Source organism: Telopea speciosissima, chromosome 6 (assembly GCF_018873765.1).
Source record: "Telopea speciosissima isolate NSW1024214 ecotype Mountain lineage chromosome 6, Tspe_v1, whole genome shotgun sequence".
Classification (NCBI taxonomy): domain Eukaryota; kingdom Viridiplantae; phylum Streptophyta; class Magnoliopsida; order Proteales; family Proteaceae; genus Telopea; species Telopea speciosissima.
The window spans coordinates 38,524,340-38,543,893 of NC_057921.1; the positions used below are offsets into that span (position 1 = coordinate 38,524,340).

Sequence of the window (19,554 nt, forward strand, 5' to 3'; positions counted from 1 at the left end):
TCTGAAATCCTCAAATTAGAAACTACTATGTGAAGACACCACCTACTAATATCTATTCACTAGCAACTAAATAAATTAAAAATTGCAGCTAGCTGTTCCCCCCACGCAAGAACTTATTAGGTGATCACTTAATGAGGGCTGGAACTTAGGCCCATGACTGGACTAAACTCTCCAACAAAAGGCTGGCTCAATACTGATGTCCTGCTGGGCTTGATGGGCCCACTTCTTTCTCTCCTCCTTCGAGCTACATCAACTTAGGTTTATCTAGTCACTTGCTGATTTTGAAAATCAGCCTGTTAGAACCATGACCCGGGTGTAAAAGTTTCTCATAATCGCTCTGCATTCCTTACTCTTGTTGGCCTACATATGTTTATTTAATTAATTGGTGGGAATATCAGGGGCATAAGTTCTTGGCTTGATGTTGTCAGCCTGCATATATTTATTTCATATTTCTTAAAATTGGCTTTAGAAGGAACACCTGTTCTGGTGGAGACCTAGGCAGCTACTTCTTTTTATGATTTGTTAGCAAAACCATAGTATGGGAATTTGTAAATATAATGAATTTTGTTGCAGCCTTGTGAATTACCTCGTGAATTTGAATACTTCAGTCTGACCATGGGGTGCTATGGTGGAGTCTTAATTTTCTTGTGGGTGCTTAAGAGAGCTTGCCTATTTGTGAGTAGGATAATATTTCTCATGTTGAATGTGGTGTTTTCTGCGAAACCAGTGTGCAGTCATCCAATTACCTTCTCAAACTATGCTGCTTTCAGCTCCTGACAAAGCCTGCCACTTGATTGGAATGCTATTCCCTGGCGTAAGATGAACTAATAATGTGTTCTTTTATTTAATTATAGTAAGGGGTGTCAAATGGTTAGTTTGGTCTGGTCCCCCGGTCCCCCCCCCCCCCCCAAGTTTTTTGCATATATCGGATCAGACCGATACTGGACCAATTAGGGTCAGTCTATGACGTCCAAACCGAAGCTGATAGTTATCGTTCCAGTTGGTTTCAGTCTCTTATCGATTTCTTTTAAAAGTCTCTTATGGGTTCGGTCTTGGTTTTACATATATAAAAAGGGAAACAAAAAAAAAAAACTTTATTAAAATATCAGTGTTTTCCGGTTTCTGTCCATTTGGTCGGTCTTATCAGTTGGTCTGGTCTGTTTTGTTTTTACCGGATTCTAAAATCCCAAAAACGAAGCCACACCAATAAGCAGTTCAGTGCGGCCGGGTTTTTTTTATTTTTTTGGTCCCCATTTTGACACCCCCCTCCCTAATTATGGTGCATTTCAACTAAGCCATGGTTTCTTGGGGGCCAGTTTGTTGCCTTCAAACCTCAAATTTCTAGCCAGCAGCAGAACCAACTGCAACAACAACAATTACAGCAACAGCAGCAACGTCAGCAGATGCAACAACAGCATCCACAATTGCAACAGCACCCACAATTGTAACAAAATCAGCAGCGTACGCAGATGCAACAACAGTCACAGCAGCAAATGGTTGGTGCCGGAATGGGCCAAGCGTATATTCAAGGACCAAGCAGGTCACAATTGTTGCCCCAGGGATAGGTATCATCCTCCCAAGGCCCTACAAACATGCCTGGAGGAGGGTTTTGAGTTAATGGAGTAGATGTGCATTTGAGATATCAGTCAATGGTTGATATGGAAACCGGAAGTTCCTAAGAAGCAGAGGCCTCTCTTGGCCATTTCCTTCTAAGAAAAAAGCCGGATGTTCTTGAGACTCAGTGGCCTCTCTTGGCCATTTACAAAAAAACATCTATGACATCATAGGGGGAAAAATTCTTAATATCTTGCTCAATCTGTAGGTTGATGGCAGTTGTATTCCCATTTGCCATATTTTCAATCTGTGTATAGTTTTATTAATTTTTGGGATGCAATTGTATTCCCTCGGTGCAATGGTAAGGTTGCTCCTAAGGAGCCCGATATGTGATGGACAATAGATTTTTCATGTAGGAGATGATTTCCTATTTCCTTTCCCGACTGATTTTTCATTTACCCATGGTGAAGGAAGAATTCATCATCATTGGTATTGGTACAGTGATGCGACCTCAAACAATAGGGGGTGGGAGTTTGTGATGAGATTTTTTGTCACATCTTGTCTCATCACCAATGTCACATCATCAATGATGTGGGGATTCTTCCTCCCCCTTGGGTGAAAAAAACTTTTGCTTTTCCTAAGGGTAAATATTTATCCATCTGGCCAGACTATATATGCCTGTGAAGGAAAATTTCTTTTATGGTCAGTGGAAACATTTTTTTCCTATGAAATTCAACAAAACTCTCTACTCAAAATTACATTAGAGAATCTCAAAATATTTATGCTAGAGTTCTTGCCTCCTTTTTAAAAGTAGGAAGTTTATAAGAGATTACAGAAGTTAAAACAAGCATGACAGCATTGCACTAAGGGGAACAGAGGAACAGCAACATACTTCTCATTTTGCTGGCCGTTGTTTACTCCCAATAGGTACATCTGAGCTGCATAAAGTTTATAAATTCTCAAATTTGAACTCAGATTGGCCAATGACTAATGATGATACTAATCTGGATCTGCCAGCTTGACATGATCTTGGCCGATCTCATACGATATTTAAAACCATGTTTAAAAATTGTGGATCGACAATCATTTTGGGTTTAATTTGTTATGTCAATTTGATTCGTGGTGAAAAAGCAGTCGGATTAATTAGGTAAGTACTTATTTATGTTTCTCAAAATTTTATTCAAAAATTGTGAAGACTACATTTTTTTTTTTGGCCAAACTATTTGATCCTCAAAATACTAATTGTGAAATATTCACAAGAACGCATGCTATAATTTTATGAATTATTACGAGTTCTGAGTTATGAAAGATGGAGAACACCGAAGGCGTGAGTTCGAAACTGTCTCCCTTAAATGAACCAGAGCAGAAATGGCAACCAGCCGTTTCTCCTCCTGAGTGTGTGCCTTGAATCCTAATGTGCCATTGCTTCTCCGTGCGAAAACTGAGAGGAGACTTCCCCCTACACCGGACCTTCCTCCTGATGATGAGGATGAATTCGTCACCTTAGGGGAAAATTTCAAAGATCAACTGGAGGATCAAGCCCACCCTATACTGGTTGGGAAGATTCTCGACGGAAAACCATTGTCACATCCCAGGCAGTTAACGAAGCCCTTGTTAATGCTTGGTGCCTCATTCATGGAGTTCATATCACACAATTAGAGTCGCACATAATCGTCTTCTAGTTTTATCACCCCCTAGATGTTGAGAATGTTCTGGCTGGATCCGATAATCTTTTGGTTCTTGAAAAAATGGGAGGAAGGTAGGTGGCTCTTCCGTTTCCAAGAGTACTGGATTCATTTGTTGGTTATTATTCCCCATGACTTGCTGAACCTTGAACATGGTGGACAACTAGCAAGGAAGGTGGGGTGCCCTTTCGATGATTACTCGTATTCAGGGGTCAAGGGATGGAGCTCGTCGTCCTTTTCTACTATGCCGCATTAAGATCGACATTCAGAAACCTCTCACTATGGAGATTGGAGTCGAACACAGATCCCATACGTCGATCCATGTTTCAGTTCATTATGAAAAACTCATTATGTTTTGATATTTTTGTGGTCTGTTCGGGCATGAGAATAGGTGTTATGACTTACGATGCCTTTCTTTGGGACAAGATAGTAATATTCGTGCCCAAAATACATGGGTAATTTAGACATTTCACACTTTGGCATAGACTCTGTACCGGTAGTTCATAGACTCTGTATCTGTAGTTGATTGAGGATCTTAAATTTCGATGCATGATCATTTGAATTTGAGGTAAGATGATTAATTTTGTTAAATATTTATTTTATTGGAATTTGTGCACAAGCCAACAGCTAGCCTAGTGGTTGTAACTTCACCTAATTAAAAAGGTAAGAGATTCAAGACCCTGTATGTGTTTTAAGGAAGTTTTATTTAAGTTGTTAAGATCTTATTTAACAAATTTCAAATTAAAAGAGACATACACGTATAGGAAAGTATCTCAAATCGGCAGTTTAAAATCATGCCTTTGCAACAAAAAAAAAAACTGCAACTCATCTTCCCAATCTTTTAGGATTTGAAAAAAGGGAAGAAGAGTTGCAAGTATCCCTGGTTTCAAAACTAGGCACCCTTTTCGGTCCCTGCAACTCTAACCAGTAAACATCAAAACAAAGCCCAATTATTCATCAGTTCTTGATGCAAGAAGAAAACCCAGTTATTCATGAGTTCTTGATGCAAGAAGGATCCTTCCCCGAAAAGGATAAGATGAAGGGCTAACGTGCTCAACTCGGGTTTGGATTCCTAGGACCCTTAAATTTGGGTTTTGGAGTGGGTATAATTACAATATGGGAAGTAGTTTTCTATCCGGGAGTGTGGCCTACGCCAGCACTTCCATGTGTCTATCTCTCTCCTCCTCAAAACAAGGGGGCAGAAGTGTCTTTTCATTTGGGGAGGAGAGAGATAGACTCATGGGAGTACTGGCGTAGGCCACTCTCCCGGACAAAGTTCTTTTTCCCTTACAATATATATGCTGCGAAAACATATACAATTGATCCAAGCTATTCTTCTTTTATTTTAGGATCTAACTGGTCAACAAGTCAATATTGCCAAGAGTGAAAATATTATCAAGAGTGAAGTGCATTTCAGTATAAATACCCCTCCTTCCGACATGTCATAACCATGGAATGAGGGAGATGTCTTCGGATTTTGTATACTTGGGTCTCCTCTAATTGTCAATAAAGAAAAAAGTAGCCACCTGATTAAAATCCTGGAGAGGGTTCAGAGTAAGCTTGCATGTTAGAAGATCCCTTTTGGTCGAGTTTTGTCCATAAAAATTTTACTACTTCGCTTAGGATGGAGGTTTTCTCAATAACTCCTTATTTAGTTGGATTTTAAAAGCCAAGAAAATTGTTCTAGGGTTTGGAATAGTTTTTTCTAGATAATCCCAAAACATTAAGAAAATTAGTTTGGATGGAAAGTTGACTTTGGAACTTCAATTGATGTTTAGAAGGATCCTTGGATTCCACAATGACCAAACATCTCTGTTTCATACTATGGACATGCCAAGTCATCCTCCCCTTGTAGCAAATGTCTCTAATTTAATACATGGAAGAAGTTTGAATGTTCCTTTAATTAATTCATTGTTTAATCCTGATATTGTAATAAAGATTGTGATTGTGCATGATGATTTTGTGTTCTCTCTGTTAACAAAAAAGTGAAAATTGACAACTAAAGTTGCAACTAATTTTAATATCCTCGCATGCATGTTGGTGATAATATATTAGATCAGATGAGCCCTCAAACAAATAATACTGTTAGATGGTCTCTCTTTTAGAAATCTAAGATTCACCATAATAATAATGTTATATAGTCTCTATTTAGAAATCTAAGACTCACCATAATTTCAAACTCTTTATGTAAACTATGCTTAACAAAGAGATCACTTTAAGTTGGTTTTTGCACTTACCAAAAAAAAGAGAGTTGGTTTTTGCATATTTATAGGCCTATAAAGGGATCAGATGTGATCGGATCCAGATATTCCCTGATCAATCGTATATCTCTAAACGGATTTGGATGCAGATCAGATTTGGATTTTTGACCATCCGTTTACATCTTTGCCATATATAACTTGGACCTACTCCCCTTAGTAGATACAACTCACTCTCAATCCATATCTCTTAGATCATGATTTTTTTTCCCTCATATTCTAGAACCTATTGAATCTTCAAAAACCCTCAAGATCATTATTTACTTAATTTTTTTATTATTAAATATTCAGATTTTTATTTGAGTATTTGGAATTTTTTCCCAATATCACTAAACAAATACGGATGTCCCTAAACAGATACGTATGCAAATCAAACTTGGATTTTCGATTATTCATTTACAACCCTACATATTTATGATTAGTTGCACTTTTGTTCTTATGAAAGAGAACAGATTGATACTTGTTTTATCTTACAACTTTTAAAAAAAGATCTAAGCTGTAGGAATTTTGGGTTTAAATTAGAGTACCTTCAAGCACCATCACTTTTTATTTCATCCAAAAAAGATGTTTCTTTTATAATTTATGTATGTACTTGTTATTTCTTGTGAAATAACTAGAATAAAAAAGGAAGAGGACTGAAAGATGGCCTGAGTTGAACGAGGTCGTTCTGTCCTTAAGATAGTATTTGCACTCTCCTATTCCTGCAAAGGGTTGCAACAAATCTGCCTCCCAAGTTAAATCAGGCTGGACTGATTATTGGTTGCAGAGACAGTAATCACTTGAAGCTATCAGAGAATTGTATATCCTGACTGACTGAATTCGTGGGCTATATATAGGCCCATGACACTATTCGGATGAGTCACATCCATTGGCTCATATGGCTTGATCTGATGGGTCATGATTATTGGGCTGGGCTCTCATGGTTGTATCAATGGGCTGCAACCACTGGGCTCAACGTTGAACCAAGGGTTGCACCCCCCCTTGATCAGCCACCGATCCAATGGTCGAATCCTAAGCACCATTTGATCAGACGCCGTCGATCTTGAAAAGATTAAGGCGACATACAAAGTGCAAAGTGCGCTATCAAAGGACCACATTGCTCCTCACGCACGCGCTCGAACGGTCACCGTCCTCGCTCGCAAGTGTACCATACAATCTCTTCTAAGCATAACATGTGATAATAATAACCACTAACACATATAAACCCAATGAGTTTATCTTTCATAGCCGATGTGGGACTAAAAGTACCACACCAATATTTTGAAAATTCAAACAATTTCCTCCAATTTTTAAAATAATTGAGTCTCAGTCAATAACCTCTCTGTACCTTTAAATCATACTTACATAAAGGTGTCTTTCAACTTGAACCTTCATGTTGTCAAAATACATTAGTGCTTGTCAAAATCAAAGTAGCCGTAGCCTTGAACTTAGAATTTTATAACGACAAATCTAATATACTAGACATATGACTTTCTTAAACATAGTTTCAACAATACCCGCACAATTATGGCCTTGTGCTTTCATCTTAGATTTTCATAAGTGCCTTAGAGACAAGCTTTGAATCTTTCAAAAGTGGTTCCACTTCCTGCACTTATATAGATGAATCTAATAAAATACAATTATCTGACTTGCATTTCCTATAGGCATAGACTCATTAAAGGATTGATCTTACCCTCTGTCAGTTTCTCCATGCAAACATGCACTACCTTGAGATGTCAAGAGATGTAATAAAATGCAATTATATGACCTGCATTTCCTATAGGGCATAGACTCATTAAAGCACTGATCCTACCCTCCGTCAGTTTCTCCATACAAACATGCACTACCTTGAGATGTCAAGAGATCTTATCTCTACTAGTTGAGTGCATAACCGATTATTATTATAAGTGTTTTTTCCATTGAACTAGTTGATTAGATGTTGGTCTAGTGTTTAGTTGGTTTCCACTTGTAGGTTACCTATCATTTAAAAGCTTTAAACCCATCTCCCTGAAAGTCTTCTATACCATATCCCTACCTAAGCCTTTTGTAAAGGGAGCAGTCAAATTTTCCTTTAACTTTACATAACTAATAGTCACAACTCCTTTGATGAGTTGTTCACTTACATAGCTATGTCTTAAACTGATATGCCTTGACTTTTCATTGTAAACTTTATTATAAGCCCTTGATAATGTTGCTTCATTATCACAAGATATTGATATAGCAGGCATTGATTTAGGTCACAGAGGAATCTCTATTAATAGGTCCCTAAACCATTCTGCTTCCTTTACTGCCATTGCTAAAGCAATAAATTCAGACTCCATAGTGGAGTGTGAAACCACAATCTGTTTCTTGGATCCCTAAGAAATTGATCCTCCACCCAATGTAAATATCCAACCACTTTGTGGACTTTGATTCATCGAATCCTATAATCCAATTTGTATCTGTGTATCCTTCTAGTACTGCGAAAAAATTCTTATAAATATGCATAATTCATTGTGTCCTTTAAGTACTTAAGTACATTAGAAACTGTATTTCAATGAATTTGTCCAGGGTTATGAGTAAATCTACTCAAAATACAACTACTGCAAAAGCTATATCAGGACGAATGCACTGCATGACATACATTAAACTGTCAATGATACTATAATATTTTAATTGCAATACACAATTCTCTTCATTAGAAGTTAACCTGACAGAATGATCATATGGTATAGCAACTGGTTTACAATTCTCATGATTGAATTTCTTTAAGATTTTCTTTATGTAATGAGACTGTGTTAAAGAAATAGAATTAGAGGATTTAACAATTTTGATTCCCAAAATTACATTTGTTTCACCCATATCTTTCATATCAAAACATGAAGATAGGAAAACCTTTGCTTCCAAAACAATGCTTGAATTAGTACCAAAGATTAACATATCATCAACATATAAATATATTATAACACTATGTTCATTTTTGAATTTAGAATAAACACAATTATCAGATTCATTTATTCTAAATCCATTTGCTACATCCTTTTGGTCAAATTTATCATGTCATTGTTTAGGAGCTTGTTTTAAACCATATAAAGATTTGACTAGTTTACAAACCTTATTTTTTTGGCCTTTCAAAACAAACCCTTCAAGTTGTTCCATGTAAACTTCTTATTCTAAATCTCCATTTAAAAAAGCAGTTTTAACATCCGTTTGGTGTATAACAAGTTTATTAATCGATGCTAAAGCAATTAACAATCTAATTGTACTAATTCTAGCAACTGGAGCGTATGTATAAAAATAATCAATACCTTCTTTTTGGTTAAAACCCTTGGCTACAAGCCTAGCTTTAAACTTATCAATAGTTTCACTAGCTTTAAGCTTTCGCTTAAAGATCCATTTACAACCAATAGGTTTAAATCCATGAGGTAAATATGTTAAAACCCATGTTTTATTACCCATGAGAGAATCCATTTCATCATTTATAGCTTCTTGCCAAAAGGCAGAATCTTGAGAATTCATGGTTTCTCGAAAGGTTAATGGATCATGTTCAACATTATACACACAAGATATGTAACTTCATTTCTATTTCCTTCTACAAAAAATTGATAGAAATTTGGACCAAAGGATTTTTCTACTCGAACTCTTTTACTTCTTCTTCGTTCAACACGCTCATTATTTTCAGAGTTTGATTGAACTGTATCTTGATCCTCCTTGTTTGTATCTTCATTCTTCCGTTTCCTAAAGAATGAATCCTCAAAGAATTCAACATCTCTAGATTCTAAAATTGTATTTTGGCTAACGGTCTCTGTAGATTCCATAGTTAAAAATCTATAGACCTTGCTATGTTGGGCATAGCCAATGAAAATACAGTCAATTGTCTTTTCACCTAATTTAGGTCTTTTAGGATCAGTTAATGTTACTAATCCTCTACATCCTCATACTTTGAAATATCCAAGAGAAAATTTTCTCTTCATCCAATATTCATAGAGAGTGATATTAGTCTTTTTATGGGGTATACCATTAAGTATATGACAAGGAGTCATTAAGGCTTTTTTCCATAAATTCTTTGGTAAGTCAGAAGTAAGTAAAAGTGTATTCACCATTTCTGTTAGAGTCCTATATTTCCTTTCTGTTACACCATTTTGTTGAGGACTATAGGATGCCGTTGTTTGATGGATAATTCCATAAACTTCACATAAATCATCAGTAGAGAAGTATTTCCTTCCTCTATCAGTTCGTAAGATTTTAATCTTACGATCTAATTGATTTTCAATTTCAACTTTGTAGATTTTGAATTTCTCCAAAGCCTCATCTTTAGTCCTTAACATGTATACATATGTATATTTTGAACAGTCATCTATAAAAGTGATGAAATATCTTTTACCACATCTAGTTAGAATACCTTGTAATTCACACAAATTAGAATGTACCAATTCTAAGAGTTGTGTATTCCTTTCTACTTTCTTAAAAGACTTTCTAGCAATTTTAAAATTGATGCATACAGAACATTTGTCTTGACTAGAAGATGTGGATTCTGGTAATAAACTTAATTTAACCATATTTCTCATGCACTTATAATTAACATGCCCAAGTCTAGAATGTCATGTATCAAAAGTAGAAACGATATAAACAGAAGATGGTGTTCCCCCTTTGGACAAGATGATGTTCCCCCTTTCCATTAATCATATTAAACTTATACATACCATTCGATGCATAACCTTTCCCAACATAAATTCCCTCTTTGGACAAGATGATGTTCCCTGACTCAAACAGGATTTTAAATCCATGTTTGCCAAGCAAGCTTATATATATTAAATTCTTCCTAATATCAGGAATATGAAGTACATCATTCAAAATAAGCTTCTTTCCGGATGTGAGATTCAGAACCACTGTGCATTTACCTATGACCTTACCAGTTGAAGAATTTTTCATAAAGAGATCTTGTCCATCTACTATAGGTTCATAAACTTTGAACATATTTTTGTTCTTGGCAATGTGTTTGGTTGCACCGGAATCGATCCACCATTCCTCATCATCACCCACTGTATATACCTCAGATATTATAACAGCCCAATCATCATATCATTATTTACCATGTTGGCTTGGTCCTTTTGTTGCTTCTCCTTGAAATAAACTCTACACTGTTTCTTGAAATGATCGACTTTTTTGCATTTTCAGCAAGTCGCTCTAGGGTTAGTAAAGTTACCCTTCTTCTTATCCGAAACAGTTCTTTTCCCATCAAACTTTCTCTTTTTGCCCTTAGATGATGCATTTTCTATAACATGAGCCTTTGGAGATTTTTCCTCCAATTCAAGTTTGTCCAGTTTGCAAGAATTCTTTTCAACTTGGATATACTTAATCAACTCTTGCATAGTCATTGCATCCTTCTTTTGTTTCAACTCTTTCCGACAGTCTTTCCAAACAAATAGTAACTTAGAAATAATTGTAGATACTTGGAAAGACTCATCAAGAGAGTGACCCTCAGAGATTATTTGATCCATGAGATCTTGCAACTCATAAGTTTATGAAATAATAGACTTATCACCTACCATTCTGTAATCAAATAACTTACTTACAAGAAACTTTTTGTTACCAGCATCCTCAATTTTGTATGTTTTGTCGAGATCCTCCCATAGTTCTCTCGACGTGTTGTCTGCAAATTTGGGCTCATACACTTCATAAAGTGTGTTTGATAAACCATTGAGAATGTAACCCTTGCACATGAAGTCGTTTTGTTCCCACTTTTGGCTCTGTTGTTTCTGTACCGGTGTTTCTCCACTTGAAGTTTCTCTAGTGGTATTTGTCGGTGCTGTTGGCTTCTCTTCATTCAGAACATATGCAATCTTCAAAGCAGTGAGGAATAAATACATCTTCCCTTTCCAACGCTTGAGGAACGAACCATCAAACTTGTCCAGTTTGGTGATCTCGTTCCCAAGTATCTTCATCACTGTTGTCTCCTCCATTGATGAAATACTGTCTTAAGATTGTGAAATAACTGGAATAAAAAAGGAAGAGGACAGAAAGATGGCCTGAGTCGAATGAGGTCGATCTGTCCTTAAGACAGTATTTGCACCCTCCTATTCCTGCAAAGGCGGGGTTGCAGCAAACTTGCCTCCCAAGATAAATCAGGCTAGACTAATTACTGGAAATGCAAAGTGCACCATCAAAGCGCTACATTGCGCCTCACGCACACGTACGCACTCGGACAGTCACCGTCCTTACTCACAAGTGCACCGTGTAATCTCTTATAAGCATAACATGTGATAATAATAATCACTAACACATATAAACCCAATGAGTTTATCTTTCATAGCGGATGTGAGACTAAAAGCCCCACACCGATATTTTGAAAATTCCAACATTTCTTGTAGATGACTAGAAATCAAAATTTAACCACAAAAAATGTAGACCTAATCCCATAAGCAATATGAAAAATATCAATACATGGATAGAATTCTTCTTCAACCCAATTAGTTACTTGGACCCTATCTGAAAAATACGTCCTTCTCACTTCGGATTGAGCTCGTTTGCGGCTTACGATTGAGCGGCCATTGTGTTGCACTCAACTTCTCAGGAAGCCTGTTACGTTGACAGATGGCAAATACTATGTAGATAAAGATGATATGAGGCATATTAAAATCCTCTGCAATACCGGCAGGGCGACAGTGCACAATTGACGGCACAGCAGAGGCCATGTGTGCCATGTGTGCCACTTGGCCTCCGTTGTGCCATCGGATATGCACTGTCGCCCCGCCGGTATTGCAGAGGATCCTGGTCTGATATGAGGCTCACTTGGCAATTCGTTGGGTAGGTAGTTAGTACTGCCACGTAAATATTTTATTTTTGATTGAATGCCACGTAAATATTTGGAAGAGAGAATTTTTTTTTTTTTTAATTTTATTTGGCTGAGTGAAGAATGAGGATGAGACCGAGACACTACCTTCGACCAGAGAAGGCCACGTGTCATGTACACCAAGATTCAAACTGCGGCGCGTCGGTGTTGTCTCCCCTTCTTAGAAACCTCTCTCTCTGCTTCTGCTTCTGTTGTTGCAGCTTTTGTTGTGCTCGACCTCGAATTTCTGATTCAAAATTAATTTTTTGATCGATTTGATACGGATAAAAGAATCCGATCTTTCTCGTAATCGAAAACTACTAATGATGCAACGATTCGTCGACAACGTTCTGGCAGTCACCAAAGAGCAAGTTCCTAAACTTCTAATCTTCTTCTGCTTTCATCTAAAATTTGTTAATTTGGGAATTACTGTTTCTCGCTTTGAATCCTCCGTCCCTCTCTTCTTCCCTACCCTTTTTTGTTTTAATTTTCTAGGGGCAAGAAAAAGTTATATTTGACATCGTTCATGAAATGAGCTACTTTTTGTTTTAAATTTTCTGGTTTGAGATTTTTGGGAGATGTTTAAACTGTTGTAAATTATTACTGGGTTCTTTTAGATCGATAGAATAACATGGACTGTGAGAAGCTATTATAATTATGATACGAGATAGACTTGAGGGGATGCTTACTCTTCCTTTTATGGAAAGACGGATCATATAGCTCTTGCAGACCAATTCTATTGAGGGAGCCATAGGTTGGTTAGTTTGGCTTGCTCACAATCAATTTTGCCCTCTTGGTTCTTTTGGACGGTGTTTGTCTGTCCGAATTATTATCCAATATTACAAAGGTTTGGAAATTAGACAATTAATGGAGTGTTCTCTGCGGATTTGCCTTCTTGCCCTCTCAAAGTGGTTAAAAGTTCCTCTCCACCCCCTCCCCTTTCAGTTTGCTGTGATCTGGTCCTATCCATTAGAAGAAGCATTCTTTTTAGCAGGCCTTATTGGATACTATCCATTAGGTTGATCCACAGTTGTTAGACAGGTTATTCCCAATTTTGCAGTATACTGGTTACCCGTACTCCTTTTTCATTTTTGAGATTATACCCATTGACAATGCTATCATTAGAGGTTGGTTTGTTACCTTTGACATTTAGAGAAGAATCCATTGGCTGCTTTCATTCTCTAATACTTGGGATGTTGGAAAAGAAGGAAACACTTAAATCTTCAATTATTTGCACATCTGAAGTTGTGCTAGAAAGTACAGATGCTCTTTTATTTTCCTGTTATTTGAGGAATTAAATATGCTAATTTCACAGTTGAGGAGGTTTGGTGATTCATGGGGGAAAAAGAAATGGTTCATCTTTGATAACTGAGTTACAGCATTATCTTTGAAAAAAAAAAAATGGTTAAATTGGTTGAGTGCTCTTATTTGCAACTCCTGTGATCCCTATTTTCAGGCTTAGTATAAGAACTGGAGTGAAAACTCTTCCAATCGAGGCTTCAGATGTCAAGATTTGTTGCCTCACACGTCAAGATTACTGGCCTCAGACATCAAAATAAATGGCCATAAGGGCTCCTATTTACAAACCCTGCGATCTCTGTCTTTTTTGGTGAAAGAGAAATACAAGGAAGACAAAGGGGTTCTTATTTGTTTCTCAAAAACTATTTTCTTGCATGGAATTGGAATTGAAGAGGATTAAGTTTCCTTGAAATAAGGGAGGCTTTTAAGGTTGTATTAAGTGGGTGGAAGCTGGTTTGCTCACTTTCCAGGAATGAATTAATAACTGGTATTGATGGGGTTTGTTCGAGCCAGATCTGGACTCAAAGTATGCATGAGTGCCTTAGGCGGTAGCACTCTGGGGGACGAGGTGGAGCTTTAGAATTAGGAGGCTGGGAATAATATAATTCTCTTAGCTAGTTTTATGATGGGTTTTTAGTGAATATACATCGCACCCCATTTCTTAAAATCCTCAAATCTTCAGAGGAATTTTAATTCTTGATAGCAAACTCTTTAGTGCAGTTTATCCTTATCTCTTTTTCTAGGAGTTTTCTTCTAAGCATAGAATAATGGTCCACATTCCATTGTCTACTATAAAACATTGGTTAATGTTTCCCTCTTTGTCCACAGCCAAGGGATAAAATGTGGGACATAAATCTTTAACTTTTCTCCTTCCAACAGTTTTTCTTCCTGTTTCTAAACCTTTCTCCATTCCTCACCTTGTATATCTCCACAAAATCTTTAATTTGGTTGATTATATTTCCCCATACACTCAATGGAATGAGTATATCCATCTGCTTCTTTGTGTCACACGTTCCTCTTTCTTAGACAGTTAGAAAGGTTTCTGTCTGATGATCTGATCAGTCTGATATATAAATTTACATGCAAAATTAGTAAAGTGTGCTTTTGTGGTTCTCTTGCTTTTTAGTGGATGTGGGAATGGTTCTTTCCCAGAGTATTTTATTTCCTCTTTAAGTGTTGCTGCTAATAACTGATTTATTCTTGATCTTCTTTTCTTGAATTGATTAATTTATATGGCTTCTCTTTCTCTAGGTCCGTCAAAACATTCACCCATGAAGCATTGAACAATATTGTGAGGCTGATAAGTGGAGTTTCAGCAATTATATTGACTATATTGCCAGGGAAATCCTCTATTCTGGAAGGCGCCCAGGGCTGGGAGCTCAGGCCAACTTTTCGTGGTCCTCGACTTCCCCGTTGGATGGAAAAGTAAGTCTGCACTGCTACAGTAAAATCTTTAATATGGAAACTGTTTTAAGCATATTTTCGGAAATTTCATTGTAAATATGGGAAAGATTTTTTTGGCATGAGAAGCTTTTAGCCTATTATTCTACTTTCAGGAGGCTTGTATCTCTGGTGTTGTCCTGCTTCTGAAATCTTCTATTAGTTTCCTGTTCTGCAGGTCCTTCCACCCTATGCTACAATAACTGTGACTTGTCTAGCCGATGTACCCAGAAAATAATTAGTCTCTAGTTACTATCACAAGTTTATGTTTGTATTACAAAAGTAAATAATTAAAGTGTGAAAAAAATTAAGTTGGCTTAAATTTTAATAAATTGATTTAAATATTTAGATTTCTATTTTGGGTATTTGGGAAAAGTTTATAACAATGTTAAATAATGGTTGCAAAACGTTGAAAAATTTGGTGTTTCGGACACTAACAGTGACACTTATTTTTCACAGCAGGTTCTGTTTTGAATCCCTGTAAATTTTAGGAAGCTTTTTAGGACACTTCTCTTTGTACTTGTAAACATCACAAACCCGGATAGGATAGGCACTGCTCTCACGAGCACCGACCTAGAAGGTCACAAATAAGCATGTAAAAGTAACAAAAAAACACCCTAGACTCACGTATAACACAGCGGAAGCATACAAATTAAGTTACATTACAAGAGTCATTTATACACTAGTAGCAAATATTTACATTTATGTATATACAAAAATCTGGTTCCAGCATTCAAAATATTACTTTACAACATCACCAGATGTCTTTTAGATCCCCAAGCTCTCTCTTTAATCATTTTCTGGAGCTTTACAAGCCTCCTCTCCTATCTCCTCATCTGAAACCTATCAACATATAAAGGGGTGAGCTGAAAGCCCAGTGAGGTGAAGGTGCTACTATACATGCAAGTGTACATGTGAATAATAAACAAAACAAATGCCTAATTAATAAACATAAAGTTTCATTTCTTTATGTTTAAATCAAGTTCGGTTATCACATTATATGTACTTTGATCCCCAGTCCCTACCCTAGCTGGTTATTGAAGTGCCGGGGAGAACCGAGTTCCCACCCTAACCGGTCACTAAAGCACCGGGGAGGATTCCATTTCTTATAGTTCGGTTGTCATCATCATTCATACTCTGATCCCCACCCTAGCCAGTAACTGAAGCGCTGGGGAGAACCGAGTTCCCACACTAGCTGGTGACTAAAGCACTGGGGAGGATTTCATCTCTTATAAGTTCGAGCTCCCCACCCTTGCCAGTCATCAAGGAACTAGGGAAGACCTAGTATCTACCTTGACCGGTTACCTCAACACCGGGGAGGATCTCATCTCTGTAGGTACATACTCCCCACCTTGGCCGGTCGTCATGGTACAAGGAAGACCTAGTCTCCACCCTGGCCGGTTACCTCAACGCCGGGGAGGATCATGCCCAAGTCATGTAACATTCTCTCATTTTTCATAGACTCACTTTTCTTTCTCTCATTTCATCTTTGTCATTTACATCATTATAATTGACTCCTATTAGCATCATCATCATTTCACACTATTAAGACATTGTCACGAGATTCGTGATTACACTATTTTCTTGGTGAATATTTCATATTCATGTATACATTGAACATTTACATCATCACCCTATTAGAGTTGTTAGAATATCTTGTATAAGGGTAGCTCTATCATTGTCCTGTTAGGAGACATGACTAAGTTGTATTTTTCCTATTCTTGTTTTATTTCCTTTTACCTCCCTAGGGAGGCCTATGTAATTTAAAAGAGTTTATTAATGAAGTAATATGTGTGTTGAGAATCTCTCAACACACAACCGATTCTCACCCAACTCGTCTTCTCTTCTCTTCTTCCCTTCTTCTTCCTCCTTGCTGATAACTCCTTAAACTTCCATCAGAATCGATCCATTGAAACTTTAACTTGGTATCAGAGCCAGCATCTCTGGTTTGAGAGTCGGCTCAGCTCAGTGGTTGTCTTCTCCTCTCTTTGGAACCCTATAAATGTAAAGGGGGTTCCATTAGAGGCTGTATATGTGAGATACTATACTTCCCACAGTCTTGGGAGTAGTATTCTTCAAACCAAGTCCATATGGAGGGAGTTTTAAGAGCTGCTGAAGTGTTTTGAAGCCTTGGAAGATGTCGCACTACTCTGCCGCCTCTGAAGTATTTCTCTTGGTTCTCCTTCTTCCCTCCATCTCTTGGAGTGAGACCTAGTGCTTTTGAAATGCGTAGGGAAGCTGTAGCAGACCCCTAACCTCTTGGTTGATTGAGAGGAAGGGTATTTAGCTCCCAACTGCTGTGAAGCATTGGAAGAAATCTCTGTTTTTCCGCCAGCAGTGGGCTATCTCAAGCTCGATTCTGCCTTTGGGAGATTGTTTTGCTTTGGAACTTGACTCATTCAAGTCATATGGTAGTGTTGTTTTGAAGCCCTAAGAGCTTATTCTTGAAGGTGGAAGATTGGAAGGCTGCTGCTACCTTTTTTGCTGCGGTACAGGTATTAGCAGCTCTGTTTATGCTCTTTGTGTGACTTTTTTTCGAAGATTGCTGCATCGGATGCTTGTTTATTGTTGAGAATGGAATGTGTGACACTTGTTGGGTGTTATGAACTGAAGTTCCTTGGCTGTTAGAAGGATTTGGTCTAAGTTATGCTTGTTTTTTGCTCTCTGTATACCTGTTGTTTTCTAGGCTCGGTCTCAGCCTAGTGATTTGGTTGATTGAACACTATTTGTGTATTGGTGTGCCTTCTTTGTTTGGGTTGAGTCTACTCCCCACTTGAGTAAAAACCTTGTGTTTGCCTATTATGTCTCGTAATGCGGACAAGATTCGAAGTTAGTGGACCTACTACGGTGGCAGCTGAGTAGTGGGTTCCTAATCATGGCTTCCTTTGATAACCCCAACACCTAGATCTCTTTGTGAAGTTGGATAATACCAATTATTTGGATTGGTCCCGATGCGTGAAGTTGTCCCTACGCGCGTATGGGAAAGTTGGGATACATTCTCTGGGTCTATCACGGCTCTGCTACAACTGATCCAGGTTATCTAAAGTGGGAGATTGAGAACTCCACTATTATGACTTGGCTAATTTTCTCCATGAAACCTAAGATAGGTAGGAGGTTTATGAGTAAGGAGGCTGCGAAAGATATACGGGACAGTGTCTCCAAAGTTTTGCGAGAGTTGGAGATGCAACAAAGGTGTATCAAATCCTCCAAAAGATCATCCATATAAGGCGGCTGATAGGAGTATCTCGAGTACTACAACTCTGTTATTAGCTTGTGGGAAGAATATGATCACTATAACAACCTTCAGTTGTCCAATTCGATGATCAGCAAAGGTCTACGAGGGCCAAGAAAAGGAAAGGATCCTTATTTTGCTTGGTGGTCTTAACCCGGAGTATGAGCCTCTTCGCCGCAAATCTTAGGCAGATCTCCCTTTCCATCTCTAGATGAAGTGTGCAGCTACTTGCAAAGGAGGAAACCAGGAGAACCACCATGGATGTTGCATCATCCACAGAGAGATCTGCTCTTGTTTCTAGTTCCCCGCAGACCGGAAAAGTGGGGGAAAGGCAAGGGCCACCTTATGGAGATCCGTGAGCGATTCAAGTGTGATCATTGTGGCAAGCTTGGATACACCAAGGACAGGGCTGGGATCTACATGGACAGCCACCTGGTATGCGTGGGGGTTCATCTAGTGTCCGTGGAGGCAAGCGATGGGGAGCTCGGGCTCACTCGGTGACATCCGAGTCCGACCCACCTGGACCCGGCCGACTCCGGATTCCCTCTCAGGGGTGATATTGCAGCCTTCCGTCGGCTGATGTCTCACCTTGGAGGGTCCGCTACTACTTCTACCTCTTGAGGCTCTACTACTACGCCTCACTCTGCCGTCTCATCCGCTCCTTCTACTACACCTACCGCATCATTGACTCGGAGCCTCCGATCACATGACTTGTATGTCACAGATTTGATTCCTACTCCATTTGCTCGGCCGGGACAAGGTAAGGGTTGTTGATGGTTCCCTTTCTTGTCTCTGGTAAGGGTAATGTGCGAGTTACTCCTTCTATTTCCCTGAGTCTGTCCTTCATGTTCCGATTTTGCTACTAACCTATTATCCGTGAGTCATCTCACCAAATCCTTACATTGTTGTATCACTTTCTTTCCTTCCTATTGTGTATTTCAAGATTTGGAGATAAAGAGGGTTATGGCGTGGGACCGAGAAAGGAGGACTCTACCTTCTTGAGCCATGGTTACCCGCTCAATCTCTGTCGACTTATGTTTGTGGTCGGAGTACCGTAGTACTTTGGAGTCTGTTATGCTTTGGCATCACCGTTGGGTCATCCCTCTTTTGTTGTTATGAGGAGACAGTTACCCCACATGTTTACTTCTTTCCCTTCATCTTATGTTTTTCAAGTGTGAATCTTGTATTTTTGCTAAACATTGTCGTACTTCTTACCCTTTCGTGGTAATAGACAAGGATTTAAGTCTCGGTCCGTATCGCATCGCTCGGTATCGGTCGTGGTCGATACGATATGGC

General features: G+C 38.2%; 1 protein-coding gene and 1 pseudogene across 1 annotated transcript in view; both read left to right on the plus strand.

The window, feature by feature from the left end:
• Positions 1-829, plus strand: part of LOC122665056 (mediator of RNA polymerase II transcription subunit 25-like) — a 162,393-nt gene extending 161,564 nt beyond the window's left edge. Inside the window, exon 13 of the mRNA XM_043861111.1 lies at positions 728-829. Within this exon, the coding sequence (XP_043717046.1) occupies positions 728-823 (96 nt within the window). The 3' untranslated portion in view covers positions 824-829. The remainder of the gene's footprint in view (positions 1-727) is intronic.
• An 11,724-nt stretch (positions 830-12,553) lies between these two features.
• Positions 12,554-19,554, plus strand: part of LOC122664902 — a 31,355-nt pseudogene continuing 24,354 nt past the window's right edge.